The sequence below is a fragment of the Pygoscelis adeliae genome, unplaced genomic scaffold, assembly GCF_000699105.1.
Source record: "Pygoscelis adeliae isolate BGI_AS28 unplaced genomic scaffold, ASM69910v1 Scaffold467, whole genome shotgun sequence".
In the NCBI taxonomy this organism is placed as follows: domain Eukaryota; kingdom Metazoa; phylum Chordata; class Aves; order Sphenisciformes; family Spheniscidae; genus Pygoscelis; species Pygoscelis adeliae.
The window spans coordinates 1,534,376-1,557,671 of NW_008825253.1; the positions used below are offsets into that span (position 1 = coordinate 1,534,376).

At 45.5% G+C, this 23,296-nt stretch overlaps 1 protein-coding gene across 1 annotated transcript in view; it reads left to right on the plus strand.

The window, feature by feature from the left end:
* The window catches only part of CACNA1H (calcium channel, voltage-dependent, T type, alpha 1H subunit), a 127,664-nt gene that overhangs the window by 54,000 nt on the left and 50,368 nt on the right, over positions 1-23,296 (plus strand). Inside the window, exons 9-12 of the mRNA XM_009329419.1 lie at positions 18,043-18,194; positions 19,227-19,412; positions 20,082-20,199; positions 21,860-22,015. Coding sequence (XP_009327694.1) covers positions 18,043-18,194; positions 19,227-19,412; positions 20,082-20,199; positions 21,860-22,015 — 612 coding nt within the window. The remainder of the gene's footprint in view (positions 1-18,042; positions 18,195-19,226; positions 19,413-20,081; positions 20,200-21,859; positions 22,016-23,296) is intronic.

Below are 23,296 nucleotides of genomic sequence, written 5' to 3' on the forward strand. Positions count from 1 at the left end.
GTGCCACTGGGATGTTCTAAGGTTCAGGCTGGAATTATGTTATTCACATCCCTTCCTTCCCGCTGCCAGAGTACCAGCATATACAAATACCCCCCAAAGTAGCGGGAATCACTCCCTTGCTGTAGTGTGGGGAGTTTGATGACTGAGGTTGTGCCTCTGCTCCTTCCTTTCTCATGCGCAGATTCTCCCGGTTCCTGAGATTAAGTTTAACCTGTGAGTGAGTGATAGACAGGCAGGCTGAGACCAACAGACAGATACTGACCCTGCAGCTAACAGTGGAGCGGATGTTTCCCACCTGAGCTTGCAGAAGTCCTTTTGTATTTCAGAAATGATTTAATGCTATGGCTTTCCTCCCACTCCTTTTTTTCCCCCCTTGCTAGTCGGTGTGTAATAGCAGAGGGTTTCATACCTATTTGATTTTTTAACTATAGCATGAAATCTGAATGTTGTATTTATGGCTGCAGCTGTCACTCCTCTGAAAACATGCAGGGAAATGAAGGTTAACAAGTTTGGGCTCTCAGGAAAGCATGTAAAACAGCACTGCAGAAGGCTTTGTGTCATCACACCAGAGTGAAGAACAGATATTTTCTGAGGTTCTCCAGTCCAGGGTTATTTATCATCATCTGAAGCAAATACTTTTCTAATTGTATATCCTGTTTGAAATTCTCGAAACCCCAAATCAAATTCTTTTCCCTTGTACAATATACACAGAAAGTACAGGATACAGAGCCTGAGGGGATGGTTTAATAGTTTAAGAATCAGGTTGGCACTAGCCAGACTCCATGCAGCCATGTGTTCAAGTCCCGGGGGTGACCACTCACCAGGAGGTAGGCAATGCTCCATACCGTTTATTGTGTGTTCACTTAAAAACAGATGTCCCGATTACCGTGGCTGAAGGAAGAGATACTCTGCCTCTCTTCCAAAGAGCAAGGGCACGCCGTGCTGTTCAGTCTTCCCCCTGCCACACTTGCACTGTTTCTGTGTGCTTCCTTACTCCTGTGTGTGCACGGTCTGAAGTTTGAAGCACTGGATGGTTGATTTTAATGGAGATTTGCTTAAATCAGAGTAAATAGCTTTTGGCCTTTGTTTAAACAGAACTTTGGTCTGAAAAGTATCAAATATACTTGAGAATAGCGTACGTGGTATAGAAGGTCTTTTTAGAGCCTTAGGGCTCGTGGCTGTGTCTCTCTAGGGTCACTGCACTCAGGTTTGGGCTCTGTGTGGCTCAAGGTAGTTGTGGCAACAGAAGACGTGACGTTTCAGCCATGCCTACAGGCCTTTCTGTGCCTGACTCGCTACCTGGGAAAAGCAGAGCCGAGCCAAACTGGGACCTAGCATGGGTGTTGAGGGAGGTGGGCACCGGTGCAGACCGGAGCTCTGATCCAGCAGGACCATACGGATGGGATGGGATGCGAAAGTTCTGTCTTTAACGATGCAAGTGGTGAAGCCATCAAGATTGATGGGGCTGGGGTGTGGGAGAGTTCAGACATATTTCTAGTAATCGCATCCTTCCTGTTGTGTGTTGTTTTTGTTTCTAAGACTCTAAAATAGACTGTGTAGGAAGTTGCAAGATTTGGACTCCTCTGCCCAGTTTTGCAGATTAAGGAGATAGAGCTGCTCTGAGAGGCAGCCAAACGCAGCTTCAGTGCTCTTCTGAGAAACCTCTTAATGCGTGAGGATCGCTTCTGCCTTGCAAATGCTCACGTCCCTCCCTCTCCCTGTCACGTTCACACCATAAGGAAATCGGGCAGGCTGTCCTCTCCTGCATTAATGCCCCATTGCCTGCAGTTAATTAAACTCTGTATGATACTCAATGCAGCGTGTCAGTTTGGTTAACGCCTGTCAGCCAAAGCGGTAACTTACCCCCATTATCTCCGGCTCTGAGTAAGCAGTCATATTCTGGGTCTCTAATTCACTCCTCACACTCCTCTCGCCCAGCGTTTGCTGCTCACCCAGGTTTTTGCCATGCCGAATTTGGCACCCAGAAGGTGCTGTTCCATTTTTTTAGCATCTCCATAGAAACCAGTTTGGAGTTGCAGAGTGCAGGGTTTGTGCAAATTTAGAAAGAAACGAATGTAATGGTTCCATTCAATCAGGTTTCGAACTGCCAGTCACTTGGAAGGAGCGTGGGTTTCAACGACAAAGTTGGGAAGAAAAGCAGCAGAAGTTCTCAAAGGCAGAGCTGCAACAATTTTCTGCTATATGAGCCCAGGATAAAGCCTTTATGGTAGCGTAAAGTTTATCTGAAGATTGTTTAGAAGGAGACACACACACTTTTTTTTTTTTACTCTTCCACAGAAATCTAGATAAATTTCTTGCCTAGGATGGTACCTGTTTATGTGCAAAGCTGCTTTTTTATGTGCAAGCTCACTTCTTCACCTTGTTAACACAACTGCCTCTCAGTTTGACCTCTCTTAAAAGGTTTCAATGCATATAGATTAATGTACTTTTGATGTTTGGGCTAATGAAGTCCTGTGCCGCCTCTGCTTAATTTTCTAGTTTATAGATAGAGACTCAGCACTGCTCAGGAGGAGCCAGGATTGGACCTCGGGTTGGTTTGCACCTGACTGATAGAAAAGTTAATTCTGGGTTGGGTAGCAGAGCGGCAGGCGTGAACAGAGGATGCTTCTCTGTAGTAATTAGTGCTTCTCTGTCTCTAGCACAACCACCTAAGGCAACTTTTAGATGGGGATGAACTCAGAAATAAAAAAAACTATCATTAGACAGCAAAGGAGGAAACTCCGTGCTGTGCTCAGATGTCCAAAGGTCACAGTGGTTTAGCAGCACCAGTCCAGGTCCACGGTCACCAAGGCAATAGCTTATTGCCATGGAAACACTCACCTTCTCCTCAAGCAAGAGCATTTGAGCAAGTCCTGATGTTTAGCAAGTAATTGCTTGAGATCCACTGTGTATCCCACCCCTTGACACATTTGGGGACTAAGAAATAAAGTAATTTGACAGCTTTTACCGTGATCTATCTGTTTTGAAAACCCATGAGGAGGATTTCCATCAGGGCAGAAACATTTGCGAGCTCAGTTGCTTTCTCAAGGGCTCACTGTTTGCACATGGTTGTTTTAGCTTTACTAGTTTATTAAAGCCACTACGCTGGAGATTGCATCTAAATTCTCTTTCACTCCGACTCTCTACAAACAAAACCTCGTGTTGCCTGTTTCATATGAGAACTGACATAGCTGTTCGGAGTATATGGATCAGTTTGGCTTATTCTTGGGGTTGCCTCTTCAGCAGGGGGTGGTTGGCCCTGCTCCCAGGGCAGGGCACTGGATCAAAGCCCCGGTGCGGCTGGCATAGCTGTGAGGTCTAGTTAGAGCAGAGGGTTGGAGCCGCCCTCCCTGCTCACCTGTTCCTCGTGGCTCTTGCTGCGGGAGAAGCATCGCTTCTGCTAGTCAGAGCCGCGGCAGGGATGTGAAAAGCTGCCAAGAGGAAAGCTTGCATGGGGCACGGAGGAAGGTTGCAAATGAAATCCTTTTTTGTTTGTTTCTTTGTTTGTCTGAGCTGTCACTGACGGATTTTCCCCCGGTGAATGCGTGATGTGGGCAGCAGGTTGGCAGAGCCATGCAATTCAGTAGGGCTGCGGAGCGGTCGGGCGCTGCCCCAATGCTGTCATGGGGGAGCAGGCGGTGCAGCGAGCCCGAGCTCACCTCCTCTGCCTGGAGGGTTTCCCCTGACGTGGTTCCTGCACGTGGGGTCAGGGCAGCGCAGAGGATAGCATGGCCTGCGCAGAGCACGAGGGCCAGGCGCAGCCTGGTGTCAGGTAGGAGGAGGAAGGGAAAGGGCTGCCTGGCCCTTCACCCGAACCAGGCGTCTTCTGTAGAGAAATTGCTGCAAGACGATAAATCAGGAGGAGTGTGCTGCCTCTTTTACCTTTGCTTTTCTCTGCCTCACAGCTCCCCTTGAAATGACAGCAGCCCATAATTACATCGCTTTGGCGCTCACGGCACCAGTGCTGATGATTTGAGAGGTGTTATTATTGTTGCCATTAGCAGTGTAATTAGTGTTAGTATAAGTCCCCTTTGCCCAACGCACCAAGGCTGAACTAACAACCTCCGAAACCAAGTACATCCACTCCACCAGCTTGGGGGAGACAGTCTCTGCTCTCAGGTGTTCAGCAGTCCTGCATCTTCCGCAGCTTGGCACTGCAGCCTCGTACTAGTAGTGAATTACAAAAATTTTAATTAGTGCTGCTGTTATTAGGACTAATATAATTGACTTCCATTATTTTAGCAGGGATTTTATTTCATTATATGAAATCAGAATGACTGATGAACTTCTTTTTTTCTGAATCATTTTGTTCCCATAACAATAGAAACATACTGCAAATCCAGGGCATGTTTGGGGGTGAGGCATATTTCATGCAAAAGGAATGAGAAAAATGCAATGGAAAGTCACCTCCTCATTTTTAAGTCCTGTTTTCCAGATTTTTGTGTTCTTCCCCCAATATTAGAAATAAATATTATAAGAGAAACACATTGCAAAGCCAGCACAGTTATTTTCTGTGAGTTTTGTTCCTTGGTCATCTCTGAATATTGGTGGTGGTTTAATATAATTTCATTTCATTGGGGTTTTTTTGTCAAGAAGGTAAAAATGTGGCAGCACTGGGCCATCTCCAAACTCAGTGGTGGTTCCACTGAAATCGAGGAATTCTGCAAGCTGAAAATCCAATAGCTGTCTGTAAGATACAAACAGCTGATGTGAGGAGGAACAAGAGTTGCTGAGCTCTCCTGCTGGTTTGTGCTCACATTCAGTAATTTCAGGCTTTCGCTTCGTGCAATGTCCAAGTGATGCGACTACGCCGAAGGTCTTGCAGTTCCTTCCTGACCTCTTTTGGCCTTTCTTGCCTTAGCAAAACAAATTGCTGTTGTCTCAGGGAGCGAGAGGGATGACGGTAATTGTAATTTCTGAGTTTGAATGCCTGTATTGCGCACGCTCAGAAGCTAAAATGGGGCAGCGAGCTCCCAGAAGCGGCTCATTTCCTTGTCTCCAGCAGAAATGCTGGTGGTGTGTTGCTCACCGCTGTCCGCCTGCTCTGATGCAGGCTGTTACCGAAGAACACACCTGAAGGATCGGGACCGAGAAGCCTTCCTTGCCAGTTGTTATAGCACATGCTGCAGGCTGCTGGCAAATACAGGCTCTGGTTTTGTACCTTTTCATCTTTGCTTTTTCTTTTTGATCATTGTGGATGGTTTTAGTTGCCACTTTAGTCTGATGCTCATGGCTAAGAAGAATGTATCAATAATTCACTTGCAAGAACAACATGGCAGCTCTAAAGTTCCCAACTGCTAGCTTTGGCTGCAGGCTAGAGCACCCTGGGCTGTTCGCAGCATTGTGTTCTCAGGGACAAAAATAAGCTTGTAACAATCGCTTGGGTTGCTTTAGGTTTGCTAGAGGGGAGGAAAGGTGGATTTCCCCTGAATTTGTTCTCCTGGCTCCTAGCCTATCTTTGATGCAGAGTAGAGAGGAGTTGCTGCCTGTATTACAGATGTGGATTTGCAGATAATCATTTCCATGCTGATGAAGCGTTTGAATCTTAAGCTCTTCATGAGTGTTTCTGGAAGCTGCAGAGAAACTATCAAGACTGAGTCTGTACCAAGTGCAATCCTATCTTGGAGGACAAAAGGGTTGGAGGTTCCCCCAGCCGTGCTGTCCCCACAGGATGTCCCTGAGCTTCATCAGCTTATGAAAAAAGTGTTTAGATGTAGCTACCCACCCTAGCAGTGGCTTGGATCCCAAGAACCCAAGGTATCTTTTTGGTCCAGTGTCACAAAAATCACAGTAGATAGAGCTCAACGCACCTAGTCCCTCCTCTTGCTTTAAGGCAGGATCAACTCTTCCTGTATCAGGGTCATAAGTGGTTTCATATCTTTTAAGACCACCCCAGAAGGTGAGCGCTCTTTGTTAATGAAAGTCTCTGCACATCCCAAAGGGAAGCCTATAAAGAACTGCCTGTGCCCAAATGTCTGATACATGTTTAGGACCACACGAGAGCCTAGGCATTAGTCTAGGAGTTAGGAAAAGAGCTTGGGAGTCCTGACATTTGGCATCTCATTGTAGACACTGAACCTTCCCTTGGTGACCCAAGAATGAAGGCTCAAGTAGGCAACACCCCGCTGTTCTGTAAGATACACCGCCAAATTTTCTCCTGATGTCCACCCAACATTTTTGTTTTCTTCTTCTACCCCAAGATACTTGAACCTCAGAAAAGTTCTCCTAATCTTCTTCCATCTTTCCTTCTTCCACTTAGCACTCAGAGGTCAATTACAGCAGATTGCTCAAATTTTTCTGAAGAATTACCCTCTCCTTGAACTTATTTCCCCATCAGGCCACTTCAGCTTCCTCTCCTTGGGCTTAAAAGATGACTAAGTCAAGGTCTTTGTCAGATATAGACTAAATATATTCCCCATCTTGTTCTTCCCATCAGCAGTCCTCTGTCGTGTTTTCTTGACGTGCCTCTTCTCCTAATACCAGTACACAGCCCGCAAATCACGAATGCGCATTTTTCAAAGGGACTCTCCATAAAGGTCTATTAGCAAGGGATGAGTAATGGTTTGACAAAATAGATTTAAGTGGCCCCTTCTGAATCATTGGCAGTAATAGAAAGAGTGGGTCCATTTTTTGATTAAATATTTCCAGTGCCATTAGCTTGGGTGAAGTAAACAGCTTCTATTGAGTTTGCCTGCTAATGACAACCCAAAGGCCTTTGATCTCTCTGTTATCAGAAAGCCTGTTGCTTGGATGTGGATAAAGATCATATAATCATTGCTAAAGGTGCTTCTTGCAGTACAATCAAAGAGTTTGGAAACGGTTCTTTATTCTCTCGATGTTCATGCTCCTGCCACCTTTAGTGGACGTTGTCAGAGCCGCCTGCGATGGGCATCCTGTAACCTCTGTGCACAGTCAGAAATACGCAACTGTAGTTTGGCTGCAAGATTTTAGCAAAGAAAATCAACAATTAACCTTGATTTCTTGTGCAGACTCCTTGAGGCAGGGCCTCTGTGTTCATTTTTGTCTGAAAGGGCTGGAGCATATTTCTATGTTCTCTGTGTCCATCCTTTTATAGCATGTCTCACAGTATTGTGTGCTTTTTCTTAAATTCTCCAGCTCTTGAAATCTTGTGACTCAGTTTACATCTAAAAGGAAAAGATAGACCCTAGCTCTTCTTTCTAGGTAATGGTATGGAATACAAGATATTTTCAGCCTAAATATCAAAAAAGAAAAAAAAGAGAAAAAGAAAATAAATCAGTATGAATGATGCTTTTTTAAAAAAAAAAAGCATGCTTTGTGATTAGCCAGCAAAGCTGATTTCAGGCATTAGGCTGATGATTTTTGACCATTTGTTGTTGACTTCAGCACAGATTGTGGTCAAGAAAAAAAAGGTTTGCAATGGGCAAGAATTGTGTGAATATAATTCCTTGTGTGAGTGTAAATTTTTTTATGGCAAGGGATAAGCCGAATATATTGGATGAGTCAACACAGGCCTTGCTAAGAGATGTCACGCCTCACAAATCTGCTGGGTCTTTGAAGGACTCCACCAGCATATGGATGGGAATGATTCAGTCTGTATAATTTCCTTGGATTTTCACCAGAGGCTCTTAAAGGAAGTAAGCCGATGTGGGGTGGGATGGCAGTCTGCTTGTAGAGAGAAGCCTGCTCATATTTAACAGCTGCTTAAGAGAAGAGGGAAGGGGTACAAGTAACAGGTCCATTTCTGAAACATTGGGAAGTTGCCAGAGGCATCTCCTGATGCGCTGCGGGACACGTGCTGTCCTGCATACTCCTGACCGATGTTCTAGGCATGGCACTGCTGAGAGTGAAGGGATGATCATGGCTCCCCTTGGCACCAAGCGCAGTCTGAAGAGGCGCTTCCTCGCTTGCACCTAGCATTGGAGGAATTGGTCATTTGCTGTCCTCAGTTCAGGCATATTTCCGTTTTTCTTCTTTTTCAAGGAAAACTAGTCAGTGTATTAGTGCTGACAGAGATGACCAGTTTGCAGAGTCCACACTCGAGCATCTCTCCCCAGGTGAGCTATTACAGTGCTCTTTGTGTATTGCTGGAGGCATTCATCCTTGGCTGTTATCTGGAGAGTTGACTTCTTCCTCCTGTGACTTCTTGTTTAATAACTAAACCTGAGCACTTCTGGCCTTGTTTGGGGGTGGGGAGGGAATGTATTTTATAGGGTTTGGGGGTGTTTTTTTCATTTTAAGGCTTATTTTTTCAGCCATCTCTCAGACCAAGTGGTCCTCCATCAAGATACAATCCAGCTGATTGGCCTACTTTTCAAGAATAGTAGCTTTAGTTTTGTATGCTACTGCTGATAGCATTTCAGATTGCCCAGGTCCTTTCCTCCTGAGGGTGGAGAAGACAGCAATTGATCTAATCCAGCCTGGCATTTATGCCACTTGAAATGAAATTGCGTTTTGCTGAATGAAACTGAGAAATGGGAAAGTAATACTGCAAATATGTTGTGCCATGTGGGACCTTCTGCCTGGGAAGCTTCCTAAGGAAGCTACAGCAGAGTTGATTATCCCAGAGAACAAACTCTGTGATCTGTAGCTCTTGTTGCAAGAGGCAGAAGTGTGGCAGCCAAAGTTTCTTCTGTAGAAAACACTCCCAGCCAGGAGTTGATACCAAGTGAACTTGAAGGATTCACACAAAAATCCCAGAGAGTATATGACTTTGGTATATAGTCATTGCTGCATAACATTAACTCTAATGGCATTTTTTTTTTGATGCTGGAGTACATCACGCTTGTATGCAGCTTGCTCCATTCCTCCACTGATGCCCTATTTGCAGCTTCAGAAAGGAGCAGCACGTTTTGCATTTGCCTGGCCATTTGCAGTTGGGTAAGTAATTATTAGCAGTGACTTTCATGCCACAGAGCAGAGAGGTAAAAGCAATTCCATAGAGCATTAGGAGATCAAGTAGGTCAATTGAAAGGAGGAAAAATTACCATCGGCTATCTTCAATTAAACTGTTGTCGCTCCACATGAAGGGATCCCATTTAGAGGAAGGCATAAAACCTGAGAGTAGAGGTGGCTGAGAGAATAAATTCTCCATTTTTAATTCCAAAGCCAGAGGGTGAACATTCATCAGTAGGCATGAGGAGGAGATGTCTCTTTCCTTCTGTTTCCAGCCTACTGTTAAGTAGAGCCCATTTGGAAATCTCTCAGCGAAACATTTTTTTTCCATCAGAAAGCACAAACTCATTGAAGTCACAGCTTTTAATAGAAACATTAATGACAGCTAAACCCTTCCTGAGAAGGACTTCTGGTTCTGAGAGGTTGTGGTATCTGGCTGTCAAACACAGGGCAGAAGGCACCTCAGAATAGCAAACATCTTGGTGACCAGGGCAGTCTTCTAGGAGCTGGGGCATCCTGGTTCAAGTCCCTTGTCCCTTTCCAAGGTCAGAGAGCATGAATAACTTTCAGCTGTGCTCATGTGCATGGGAAAGCACCATCCAAACCATTTTTTCTAGTAAGAGAAGTTATATCATATGAAGGCAAGGCAATTTCCGTGGTTTGAACCATAGTCTAGATTGACTAAACTGGTTTGAAGTTGATTTTAAGACAGTAAGAGCCCTATGTTGTAGTAAATAAACTATATCAAAACGGTTTACAAAGGAAATATTTTCAAATGCAGAAATTGAAAGGCCCACTTGCATTATTCTTCATATTTTTTTTAAGGGCAGGGAATGCAGAGAAGGAAAGAAGCCAGGTCTTAAATTGCTTGGGGTTTTTTTGGTTGTTTGTTTACTTACCTGAGAAATATCAGAATTATTCTGTTTGGTCTTTGACAAGCAAGAAAAGGGGAGAAAAATAAAGGTCAAAATGTAGCCTTCACATTTGCTAGCAGTGTTCTGAGATGCCACTTACATTCCCTGATGGCTCTATGCTTCAGCTGCGAGCTTCTGGCTCTTCAAACTCCCTCAAAGAGGACCTTTTCCCAACCTGCTTCAGAGGCATTAGAGCGAAATAGCTGTAAAGAAAAACAAGCATACAGCTCGCAGAGTGTAGGGCAACCTTGCCTCTTCTGCATATAATTGCTGCAGTATTGAGTCCCTGCTTGTGAGATGTCGCAGCTTCCCTCCTTCACCCGTTTCTGGGCCTGAGGACGTTCATGTTTATTATTACAGTTAACCCACACTACGCGCTTACGCTTCGTTACTGGTGTGTGAAACATGTTCCGCGTCCCAGCCCAGCCAGGGCTGCCTTTTGACAGAACCTGCAGACACTCCCGAAGCACATGGGCCTAAACACCCTTGCTCTTATTCAGGGGTGACATTTGCTGTCTGCCTGTAGTGCCTTGAGCTGCTTATTTGCTGGGGTTTCAGGGACGCGCCGTTATTTTCAGTAAGGCGGTCACCAGTGCTCAGCCTCCGCGCAGGCTGGGCACAAGCTTGGGGAGAGACACACAGGCACCTCTAACTGCATCGTTTCTGCATCCCAGTGTAAGTCTGCGGTGATATCCGGGCTGTTCTTGTCCCAGAAGTGTAGAGCGGGGGGTGTTTGGGGGAGGCAGGACAGAGTTCCTCTGCCTGGGTGATAAATACCTGCTGTGACTTAGGGAAGAGACCAGCTCCCAGATGCCAGCACATAGAGCATCCGCTCTCATGCTGAATGGCTGATTACATTGTTTTGGACAGGATAAATAATTAATAGCCTCAGGGGAGCTCGAGGTGACAGATTCTCCTGTATGCTCCATTAAGCATTTAGAAACTTCAGCTTGGGCCTGTCCCATGCCATGTCTGGTTGCTGGGCTGACTTCAGGGGGGTCTGAGCGTGTGCCAGGAGGGCAAGTGCTGCCGATGTCTTCGTGTCCTTTGGCCAAAATTTGCTCTGTAGCAAAATGCCGGTGATGTGACTGTTAGTTATAGCTCCTGACCCATGAGCAGAGCCTACCTGAGGAGACTAAGGCTCCTCTTTAGTTGAATTTGCCGTGGGAAAAGGATATGGGCAAGAAATTAGCGTTTGATGTCAGTTCTCAAAGGAGTGAGTGTGCAAGAAACACAGCTAAGGGTTTCAAATACAAAGCTTGAGCTTGTAAGAGTGCAAGGCTTTGGGGATCACTCTGGATGCGGGTGAGCTGTGGTGCATGGGGAGGAGGGGACCGCTGGGTGCCCTGAGGACTGGGATGAGTCAGCCACCTCCAAGGAGAGGAAAGAAAGGAGACAGGCTGTGGGTAGAGATCTCTGCACTTTCTCGATGGGTTAAACCCAGCCTCCAACAGTCCCATGCAATGTTTTATGCAACCCTTCATCCTATATTCAGAAGGCACACAGGTCCAGGGTTGCAGACTGATGCTCACTGCCTAGCGCAGTGGGAGGCTACCTGTAATATTAGTATTATACACACATTCCGTACATGTTCTAGTTTTTTAGAAAAAGAGGAATATTTTGTAATTTTGAGCTCTCTTTAGCAATTTCATTAATTTTCTCCCCTCCTGTGGTGCCAGTGCTTCAAACTCATTTAAGCTATTTTCCACAATTTTGAACAGTATTTCTTATTAAAAAAAGTCTAATCCCTCCCAAACCATCGCTTTAATCTGTCCCAGAAAACTGGCTTTCATCTCGCAATTGCTTTCACAGTGGCACATAAACCCTACAAATGTAATATGGAGCCCAGTAATCCATCAGTTAAACAGATTAGTTATGTAGGAGGCTCTATGGCTCAGTGAGTAAAGCAAGCAGGCTTTACTCTCCCTCCGTAGAGGAAAAGCCAGCTCAAGTATACATCCGTGCTCTGCAGTCGATGTGCGCTGGAGACGCAAAAGGCTTCCTTCCGCCTTGCAGATCTCGTGGTGGGGATGGACCCTGGAGGGTGGCTGGTTGCAGTGTCTTGGTTCTCCTCTCGGATGAGTGAGCACAGACGTCCATCTTGAGATGAAAAGGTGAAGCGCAAGGCTGAGCTGCCAAGAGGCACCGTCTCCCCCCTCCACTATGAGAGGAGGAGAATTGCACTGTGGTTGGTATCCCTTTGCGTGGTTTTTTGGGACTGTCGCCTTTTTGCAGCTGGTGACATCGTGACCGAGGCTGCAGGTGTCCTGGTATCACCTGTGTATCTGTGCAGCATGCAGACACCACTTGGAAGAGCCTTCAGTGGAAAAGTAGAAATTCTTGAGTTGCCATCCTGACCCTGCCTATGGCTCACTGTGTGAAGTGGACCTTAAAATCCCCATAATTAGGTTTCCTTTCAATGGGGTGGAGCAAAGCCTTTGCACCCCATTACTGTAGATCAGGCAGAGCCACAGCTGACACCGCTGCCTGGTCTCTGGAAGGCAGGAGCTTGTATTTGAAAGAAGGAGCAGGCTGTGCACAAGTGCTGGAGAGAGAATAAGTCCTCGAAGCTAGACCTGTTCCTTCTGGGTGGTGTTCTGTGCTTGGCTGTTACTGCATCTCTGCTAGGAAGTGTCAGGAGCAGTCCCTCCTTTAGTCCTTAGGCACAGCTCGCAAATGCCTTTACAACCTATGAACACACTAAAAAGTAAAGTTGCTTAGTGCTGGGTGGGTTATCCAGTATTGCACTAATTGCATTGGTTTGGGTTTATTAATCTAAGAAGTTCGGTGTTTTGGATTTTCCCTCCCTCTTCCACCTCATTTTAATTAGCCTGAATGCTTTCTCCCCTGCTCCCTGCCTCTCTCATGCATTCCCTTTGGTTTTTAATTCTGTGAAATGGGGTTGATGCCAGAGACTGCAGACAGGTGAAATCTGTTGCAATGGAATAACTGATAATTGGAAAATGACAATCTCTCAAAAATGGGGTGAAGAAAGAAAATACGGAGTGTCTGGAAGCAAAGCACAAATTGACAGTTCATTATGTCTCCTCTTCCTGGTCAGAGTGTCTGCAGACCAAACTTAAAAATATAAAGCAGAAAAGCCAACATAAACAAGTGCTCAAAATCCCATTGACAGCTTTAGGCCCGGGACTAGAGAAAAAACAACATAAGTGCAAAGGATGTTTATGAGACTAAATGTCCTGGATTTGTTTACCACTCTTCTGCATCTCTGCCAGCCTCAGCTCTCCCTGTTCAGGAGGAGTTGAACGGCTGCTTTGGGCTTGGGGGGGATTTCTGAAGCAAAGCACATCTTTTACTCTGGAAACTTCCTTCCCTGTTCGTTCAGTAGGAGGGACCAGGTGTCTAACAGCCTGTTTCTCCAGTGTGATGCAGGTATGATTATTTCTACTCGGCATCAGAGCAAAAAGGTGCCCCAGCCAAGGCATGGTGCCGTCCTGCTGGTGATTGAACCTAAGCCATGTGAAATAGGTGGTTGTGGATGCAGCAATCAAAGGAGACAAGGTAAAAGACAGGCAAGAGGAAAAAGAGAGGCACAAAGAGATAGTGACTTCCCTGAAGAACTGCAGTAATTCAGTTGCACAAAGAGAATCTAAGGCTGCAAAGTCCTACTCCTGTTCTTCATCCTCTGCTTGTAGGAGCCATCAATAATTTGACCATTATGGGTTTCTCTTTTATTGAATTTCTCCCAATTCCAGGAAGGCTCTGGGGTTGTGCTGCGTCTTGCTAAAACCAGAAATATCAGATTCTCAGAAGAGACTAGTCTTCCGAGGTTTTCAGACCCAAACGATTTAGAAAGGATTTTTTGTCTGTTTATCTGAACTCAGAATGAACTGCTGAAACGTTTGAGGTTTGTCCCTAATAAAAACATGGTTTTGAATCACTGAAATATTTCACAGCATAAATATGGCCTTCAAAGTGAGCAGAGGTGGTTGTGTTTTCCTGGGACGTGTTTTGCCTGGAGTCAAGGCTAACTGTTACTTTAAACTCATGTTCAAGGATGCTGAAATCTTACAAATTGATCCCATACAGTTTCTGCCCTTCTCTTGAATGGTGGAAAACTTACTCCTGCAGCCAAAGTATGAGGATCCATTTGAATCTGAAATCTATAAAATTTGTACTCAGATCTGAACCTTTTTCGAACGTTGCCTGGGACCTGCCAGTGGGACTTGTGGGTTAAACCACTCTCTGTGCTAGGTTTTGCTGACTGTCTCCAGCATGGCAGTTCCCATTCCAGCCTCCACATCTGGCACTGTGGACCCTCATACCAGCGTGACAGCATTGCCCACCATCTCCCACACTGCATCCGTTGTGGGGATTCCTGAGCGTTTTGTAGCCTCGTGCAATGCCACCTGGTTGCCATTTGGCCATGCTCCATTTGGCCTGTCCTGTCTCTAAAAACCTGGACCAATGTAAAGGTCAATCATCGCAGCAGCAAAAAATGTGGAGATATCCAAAGCTGATGAGGGGTCATGCTCTCTCACTGTCGTTTGAAAAAGGAAGTTTTCACTGATGCAGTTTGGAGCCCTATGGTGGGCAAGTAGTTTCACCTGTCAGAGTTGTTAAGGTTTACAAAGTATTTGGCAAAAAGCAAAAAATACCACTTCAGAACTACTCTCTTGGAATTGCATCATTTTGATGCCAACCTTTGTTATCCTAGAAGGGAAGTTGCATTTTGTGACACATCCATGTCTCAAGCAAAAAGCCTGAAATTTCCTTTTCTGAGAAGGTCAAAACAAGACATTGCAGCAATTTTAAAGCTTTGTTGCAACTTCATTTTCTTCCAGCCAGGAAGTTTGACAAAAATAATCCTTGCCATGAAAAGTTTTGTTTTCAGCAAATCAACATTTTGTTTTTCCCAGAGAAAAAGGCTCCTGGAAAAATTCCTGCTCTGGGGTTGGCTTAAATTTGAACAAAACAACAGTGTCTCCTAGTGGCTGACTCCAGGGGAATGGCCAAATCCATCTCGACTTTCAAGTATCTCTTCCTTGACCCTCCTCCTAGATCTTTGCTCATCAGGGTGTGAGAGAAGCGGGAAATGAATTGTGCTCTAAGCAACAAACCATTTCATAAGCCATAAAAATATCTATGGCAGGCTGTTTTCTAGGCTCCAGTTGGTGTTGAAAGAAGGTAATTACACTTGAAGGCTGTATCACGGGATACTTGGCTCATCTGCTGTTCAGCTTCCACTCTAATAATACAAAAGCTCACATCAGCAGCTTAGCCAGCATGCAGGGCTGTCCATCCTTGTCTTTGCCCAGTGGGTCCTGCCTCCATGTCACTGCAGGATTGCGCTCCACATGTCTTGCATTACAGCAGTCCTTGTCGTTGAATTAGTTCCGCCTCACACCAAGTATGATCACTAAAGGATAATGAAGATCTCTTGTCTGAAGCACGATTGGTTTTGCAGTGTCAGCCTGCTGTCCATCAACCTTGCCCGGGCATCCCCCTGTCATCTTGATCTGCTGGATCAGCTCCTCATCACAGCTATTGATGATCTCATCTGGGCCACCTCCTTGTCCTCTCCTTTCCCTCTTCCTCGTGCCCTCTCTCCCCTCCCCTGAGAGATGGCTGCGGCTTTTCTCCTGCACTCTCTGAACTCGTATATGAAGGAAAAGTCACGGCGCTGGAGAGTGAGCAATAAGGACACCCAATTGTCGAAGGAAATTGGCAAATCAATTCAAGCAATGGTATTGGCAGATTAACTGGTTGCAATGCCATGTGTTCAACAGACCACAGAAAAATCATGGGGTTGGCTTAGAAAACATGGGATTTTAGAGAATAACAACTTACAAATTCTTTTTATTTGCCTGAGGGTGTTTTTAAGTTTGTTCAGCTTAGGCTTTTCAGGCTGGACGCTGACTTTTTTGGTAATGACTCCTGAGATTGTCTTGTCATATTCGCATAACTCCGGGATTAGGGATTTTGAAATGATCACCAGCTATCCCAATCTTCATGATAAAATTGTGACTCTTGGCAGCACATCTGGCAGCAGCACGGTGAACTTCGAGAACTCTGAATTAAGTTTTACTTTACTGCTGCTGTATTGCAGACTACAAGGTACTGTAGGTCGCAATGGGCAGGTTCTGTATGTTTCCCAGCAGAAAGTGCTACAGAACAACTCTGTCCTTTCAACGCTGCTCAAGCTGCAGCTTCTTTGCTGATGATTGTGTCATTCATTTCCCAGCCTCAACACGCTAATGAGCCATCCGCGGCCTGCCGTGAACACCCTGTCCCAAGGAGCCCTCAGTCTGCTGCCTGGAGGGACGCAAGAATTTAGCAAGTTATTTTGCTTCTTGTCGAGAATGCCCTTGTATAACCCCAGCTGAGGGGAGACCGAACGCGCCAGCCGCGCAAATAGCTGACACATAGCTCGAGGACACTGCGAGCATGGTGTCCCGTCGCTGCTGTGGCTTACAGCGGGACAGGCGCCTGGGAGCCCGTGGGGCTATTTCAGGCTCAGTCTCTGTGGGGGAGCTGGTTAGATGCCATCCTAGAGCAGCCCTTTTCTTCAGCTATGTTTTCATTGCAAAGGGAAGACCTCTGCCCAGGTTGCTTTGGCATCGTCAGGGAAGGGTGTAGCAGGGATGAGCGCTGACTGATTTTAGGGAAGGGAATCACCGTCCCTGCAGCAAGGAAGGTGTGAGCAGGGCAGCCTGGTGATCGTGCTGTTCAGGTGCACTGTGCAGCCACCTGGGCCACCCCTTGCTAGGGACTAAAGAACTGATAATTGCACAGTCCTTCCCCTGGTGTCCCTTAGTAATTAGTGTATATGGATTACAATCATGAGGACTGAGGCTTTTAGTGCTCTTTCTCCTGGATAAATGGTTGAGCAAAAGACAGTCTATTGCATAAAGTAATTTAACTTATGAATGATGGTTCATTAGCAGCCCACAGACTGTCGCTGCCTATAGTAGTGTGGGCTCTTCCTACATTCAAGTTAACTCTTTCACCCTCTCTTTCAATCGCCAAGGATTCAGTTTGCAGAGTGTGGAGTTAAATGTGGCTGTGCCACAGTATTACAATGGTCTTCTCCCTTCGGAGCTTCAAATAATGCAACAACATCCCCAAGAAACTGCCAACTTTTAACATAGTGTCTAATGATGGATGGGGAATAAAGGAAGCTATTATCAGTCAGGAGATGAGTCAGATATGAAAATAACACCTTTTTCTAGACAATATTATTATACTGAGGAAATTAAAGAGACTCATTTTCTTTTGCAAAGGAACAGGCCTTGAGCATTAGAAATGCGCATTGCAGAGCCTGGTGCTGTTTGAGGGAGTAGCTCCGGTAAGTGAGCAAACCCCATCCCACTTTTTGCATCTGTCCTTGCTGCGCCGCGTTTCGGAGCCTGGGTGCTGGGCAGACATTGCTGTGCTTCCCAGGAAAGGAACATCTAAGGCTCTGTCTGAAAAGCAAGATTGTAGCCCAAGGTAATTTGGCACTGGTGATAGAGGAGGGGAACGAAGAAATCAGTTCTCAGATTTAAGCTGCATGCAGTCTTGTACACTCAGAGAAACCCACACTGATCCTGGAGGGAATCTTGACACTTAGGGCCATACTGCTGTCATTTTAAGTCAGCTGTACATTACTAACCAGGACTTCAGAAGGAAAAATCATCTGGGGGTTTTTTGGGGACAATATCCAAAGGGAGATAAATACCTCAAGAGAGAGAAAACTGTTGATCCTACTGACTTTCACTGGTATTTGTTTTCCTAATTCTCTTAAGAGATGTCTGCAAGAAAAGTGCTTTGTTCGTATATGAATAGAGCTATGCTGTATTGACAGTGTTCCTGCTTTGGATATAGCAGTACCCATAAAGCTCTGCTGGGGATAGTGCAATAAAAAGAGCCTGACCAATGCAAGTCCAAATAGAAGCCTTACAAGTCATACGAGCCATTCACCTGAATTGTATCTTCCAACGGTGAACAAGCCCTCTCCTTTGCATAGCTTTAGTTTTCTGGGCCCATGTATTGGGCACAGTTGTTCTGCAGCTGCTCCAGAAATGGGCTGGGATTCTGTGTTTCCAGTAAGACTCACAGGGAGTGAGTGTCCGTGAGGCTTGTCTGCTCTTCCCCTCAGACACTTATCTGCCTCCATGGCTCTGCAGAAGGAACATGGGAAGATGTAGCATTTGTGCATCATTAGCACAAATCCTAGAGCACGAGGAACATACCAGCCTTTAGCCATTTCCTCTGTGCATCTGTTTGACCATATTGCTTTTTTGCCCCATAGCCGGACGAGTTGACCAACGCCTTGGAGATCAGCAACATCGTCTTCACAAGCATGTTTGCCCTGGAGATGCTTCTGAAACTCCTTGCCTTTGGCCTCTTTGGGTACATCAAGAACCCGTACAACATCTTTGACGGGATCATAGTTGTCATCAGGTCACTGCCAGTTCTTTCTCCACTGTGGCTTTTCTACCGAGGGCTCAGACCAGCTGGGGAGTGGGATGGGGAACAGGAATGATGTGGCGTGTGTTAGACCAGGGCTCGCTGGCTATGATGTGCTATAATTACACTGGCCTTTTAGATTCCTGTCATTAGAAGGGCTGTCCAAAGTAAATGGACATGGCAGATGGAGAACAAAGTCTATTTACGCCACACATCTGGCACTGTGGTCAATTTTCCACTCAAGTGCAGAATGGCTGGTCCTGGGAAAGGAGTAGTGTGAGTGTCCATATCCCAGCAGCATTCCCTCCCTCTCCCAAATTAACACGTAACTCAGACTAGAACAGGGCAAGCAGGAGGGTAAGAGAGGGCACCATTCCGCTGTCCTCTCCCAGGGGAACACTATCCCAGCCTAAACTGGGGATGTCACGGCATGTGGGTGAGAAGCTCGTGCAGCACCTCTCTGTGCTGGGATTCTTTTTAGCAGCGCTGTTCACCCCTCGATCAGTAATTTGGGACAGAGAAGCCAAGGGAGACACAGAAGGTGTAAACCAGGATAGTGCTCTTGGCTTCAGTTGGCCCATCCATTTGATTCAGAGAAGTGAGGAGCAATAGAGGCCCAGAACAAAGGCCAGTCTGTGGCCTGATCAGACCAAACCACCCCAATGAATGTAAATCCCTCTGGATATTAGCTTGGTACAAAATTGTGATCCACATTTTGTGGCTAGGCTTGTGACTGATTGTAGTGATGCAGGCTAGCAGGAGACATGCTGTGTTGCGAAGGGCCACAGAAAGCAAGGGAATTAAAGAATCAAGAAACCAGCTATAAAGTATATAGGTTGTGCATGAGCATGTGTGACTGCACAACTGGGAAGTGAAGGTGTCTTTCAGAAGCGAGAAAGTAGCAGGCAAATAAACTACCCCTTTAGGTCTTAAATGGTGTGATACCCTGTAAGAAGCCAGCCTGCTCAGGGCTTTCACGGTACAGTACTGCTGTTTATAGTTCTTCTCCTTCTGGTGTTCCTGCAGCGTCTGGGAGATCATCGGCCAGTCGGACGGAGGCCTCTCTGTGCTACGAACTTTTCGGCTGCTCCGGGTGCTGAAACTGGTGCGTTTCATGCCCGCCCTCCGTCGCCAGCTGGTGGTCCTGATGAAGACAATGGACAATGTAGCCACCTTCTGCATGTTGCTCATGCTCTTCATCTTTATCTTCAGGTACCAGAGGCTGCAGCTCTTCTTCGATTAATTGTTCAGCTTGCTTAAGTAATATGTGGATTAGAATAATGATACACTGCATTTGCTAGGCTGCCTACATGATGGAAGTGCTCATAATAGACTGACAAGCAGACACTGAACAGATTACCTCTTTTCAGTCTCAGTTTTTCATGCAGTACTGCAATTCTGTAGATGAATGAAGTACACAAACAGGCAACAATTGCTCTGGAGTTCTTGGGAGGCTCGTTGAGCTGTGTCTCAGGAAGCTGTCAGTAGCTGGACTCTACTAGTGTTATATCTGAGATGGAGGTTATACAGACTTCCAAGACTTCTGTCTGTCTGACCCTATAATGCTCCTTAGGATTCTGTTCTTGGAAACCGGTTGGATTAGGGAGCTGGGAATATGGTTTGTCATTTTCTAGACAAAGGAGATCCCTGATTTGACTTCAGTGTAGACAATTGTAATGAAATGTGACACAGAAGAACCAAATGGCAGAGTTTGATCAGTGAACATGTCAGTGGTGGAGCAGAGCCCTTCTTCCTGGGAGATACCATTGGCACACAAAACACTGCAGGGGGGGAAGTGTCTGAAAAATCACTGCAATCCTCCCTGCAACCATATTTCACACAACAATGTGTTTCTTCCATCTCCCCTTTTTCCCACTCCAGCATTCTCGGCATGCATCTTTTTGGATGCAAGTTCAGCCTGAAAACTGACACGGGAGACACAGTACCAGATAGAAAGAATTTTGATTCCTTACTTTGGGCCATTGTGACCGTATTTCAGGTAAGCTCTGGATCCTCTGGGAAGTTGTAATGTAGACCACCTGGACAAGTTATTTCACTTTAAAAAAAAAAAAGAAACAAACTATTCCAGTAGGTGTCAAATTTGGACTGAAACAGCCCTGTAGAGTTATTAGGGCAAAGTGATTGTGTTTCTGAGTTAGCTGGTCTCTGTAAGCCCTGATAGAGAAGCAATCTACTCAAAATCATCACTGTGCATATCTGTTGTCAGTAAAAGTAAAGTCTAAGAAGGCCTGGAAATCCACCCTTATTTTCCTTTCATATCGTCGGTAAGATCATGACCCACAGTCTACTGTTCATTCTGCTCCTATTCTGTAGATCTCTGTCTCCTTACTTGCCTTCACTGCCCCAAAAATGCACTTTGCAAACAATTTCATTTAACTGGGAGTGACAAATACTGTCACGAGTCAGAGCTGGAGTTGCTCGCTCTATATGCTGGGAAAGTCTTTATATAAAAAGCTGTGTTTCCTCTGCAGACAAGATCTGTTATGTGCTTGAAATTACTGGCATATTCTACAATGGAGCAATAAGCTGCTATTTCCAGGACATTCTAAATATAAAGATCAGTCTTTTCTCTTTAAAAGCTCAGTCTTTAAAGCCCAAGTGGAGCACAATGTGAACAATGTTAAGCTAAGTTTCTAAATGCGGAGTAGGTGTTCACCACAGTATCATTCAAGGTAGAAACTAGTCCAGAGTCTTCACTGTGAAGAATATAACTTCTTGCAAGGTTTTCTTTCTTACAAAGGAGCAAGGACAAATCAGCATTAGTCTCAGAGGTTCACATTTTTCTTTTACCAACATAAATACAGACTTCTGCATTTATTCTAACAGTCCCTTGGGAAATAGAGTTGGCACGGAGCACAAGGGCTCAGTCCTATATCCCACGAAGGTTCATGAGTGGCATGACTCGGTGCAGCTGACTGCATTCCTATCCCCAAAGCTACCTTGTTTTTAGGAGGGTTAGAGGCCATTTTAATTGTAAGCATGAATTAATGTGGAGCATGTATCTGTCATCCATTTTTCTTAGGCCCCAGGATTGTTGAGCTCCGGGAAAGCTAGGAGAGTGGGAATCCCTGAGGAAGGTCCCTTGGAGCAAGGCTTTGCAAAGATGTGTATTTTTTTGCCCAGCTTGTCAGTGCTTTTACCTAATGGAAACCACTTTGCTTCCCTGAGTTTCTTGAGCCACCCAATGTCATTTATCTCGTCAAATATCATGTCCCCTACCCTTTCCTTCAGCTCCAGATGCCTTATAAAGAGCAGCCCAAAAGGAGACAACAGCTCTGGCCTCAGGTCTGTTATCTTCTGATGGTTATCAAAGGACACAGTACCGCCACCAAATAATGGGACTCGTACCAGCGCATCCTTCATGTTACCGTATCTAGGATCTGAACTAGTCATCTCTGTGGGCAGCGGTGTGCTAGATCTTCCTGCAGAGAGGGGAGGTTTGGCCAGGAGAGAGCTCTCACATGCAAAGATCTAAATAAAGGAATGTTTTGCTGTCTCATCTCATGAGACCTGCTAATGATTATGCTCAGAAAAGGTCAAAAGGAGAGGAAGAAATGGATGAGTCAGTATTTGAATGCAGCTGCTGTGCATGAGAGGAGTGGAGTAATTAGAGAGTCTTCCCCTTCACCTCTCTGCAGATCCTCACTCAAGAGGACTGGAACGTGGTCCTGTACAATGGGATGGCATCTACGTCCTCATGGGCAGCACTCTACTTTGTGGCCCTGATGACCTTCGGCAATTATGTGCTCTTCAACCTTCTTGTTGCCATTCTGGTAGAAGGCTTCCAGGCAGAGGTAAGAGATCTGAGCAGAGGGAGGGAGAAAACTGAGAAGCATGTGTAGGCAAGAGTGTAGGGATGAATCCATGTCAGTGCAAACATCTAACCATGCAGGCAGCCCTAAATTTAAACTTAAGGGGTGTAGATGAGCTGGGTTGGGCATGTGAAGCTCTTGCGAATCTATCTTTGCAAATAAGGCCCATTGGACTTGGCATGGGACTTGGGAGACCCAACACTTTGATTGATCTGCTAGAGGGTCCGTTGTGTGACCTAGAGGAAATAATTTAGGATGAATTTAACTCACCAAATCTCCCATATGTCCTGTGTTTTGTGTTTCTTTATGGTGGGCCTCAGACCTTCAATGTATCTAGCCAGTGCTAGTCATGGGGACCAGGTAGGATGTGAACCGGTTCTCAATCCAGGCCTTTCCTTGTGACTCTGTCCCTTATGTGTTATTTGAGGCTAGTAGCACAGCTGTCCAAAAGCTGTGTTGCAAGGTTACAAACATTAAATTTTGAGATATTTAGGATGATGTAGGACATATAAATGCTAAAGAGATTTTTACCTACACCTGAAAATACTGTCTGTATCAGGTCAATGAGCAGGGAATTTATGATAAACTGGAGGCATTTCATCTCATCTCATCTCACATGGAAAGGATTAGAGAAATGATTTTATTTCTCGGTCAAAAGTGATATGCCATGTCGTGATCTGAACTAGGCAGGAACCTTAGCAGCTGTGCAGGCAATCCTGTGCCACGTGATCCAGAGCAGCAGGCCACACTGATGTGAGTGGTGTAGGTGGTGTAGTGGTATAGTACTGGTGTGAGTGCGGGGCCCCTGCAGCCTCTTAAGTTTTCCTCCCCGTTGGCAAGTCCACTCCAGATCTGCTTTCAGCATCCTGAGAGAGTGAAACCAGCCATCCCCTGCCCTATCCTGCTCTTCTCCATCTTCCTTTCAGATCACAGCAAGTCCATTTCGGGGAAGTTTTAAGAGAGGCTGTTCTGTTTTGGTTGTAAATGTAACGATGTATGTGCACATATATATTATCCAGAAAAAAGTTACTTTTTTTCAAAGTCCTAGTGCAAATGGAAATGATTTTGAGACTTACCAAAAATCATCCAGTCCCAGTTAAAGCTAAGAATAGTGGCATCGAAAGGACTTACGTCGCGCTTTGGGATTTTTTAATTATTACTTTTTTATTTCTGCAACCATCAAGAAGGGAAAGTTTGCTTAGTGCTGGATTGGCTTCAGAGACACACAGACTCAGAAAGAAAATGAGAAAATAGCTTCAGTTT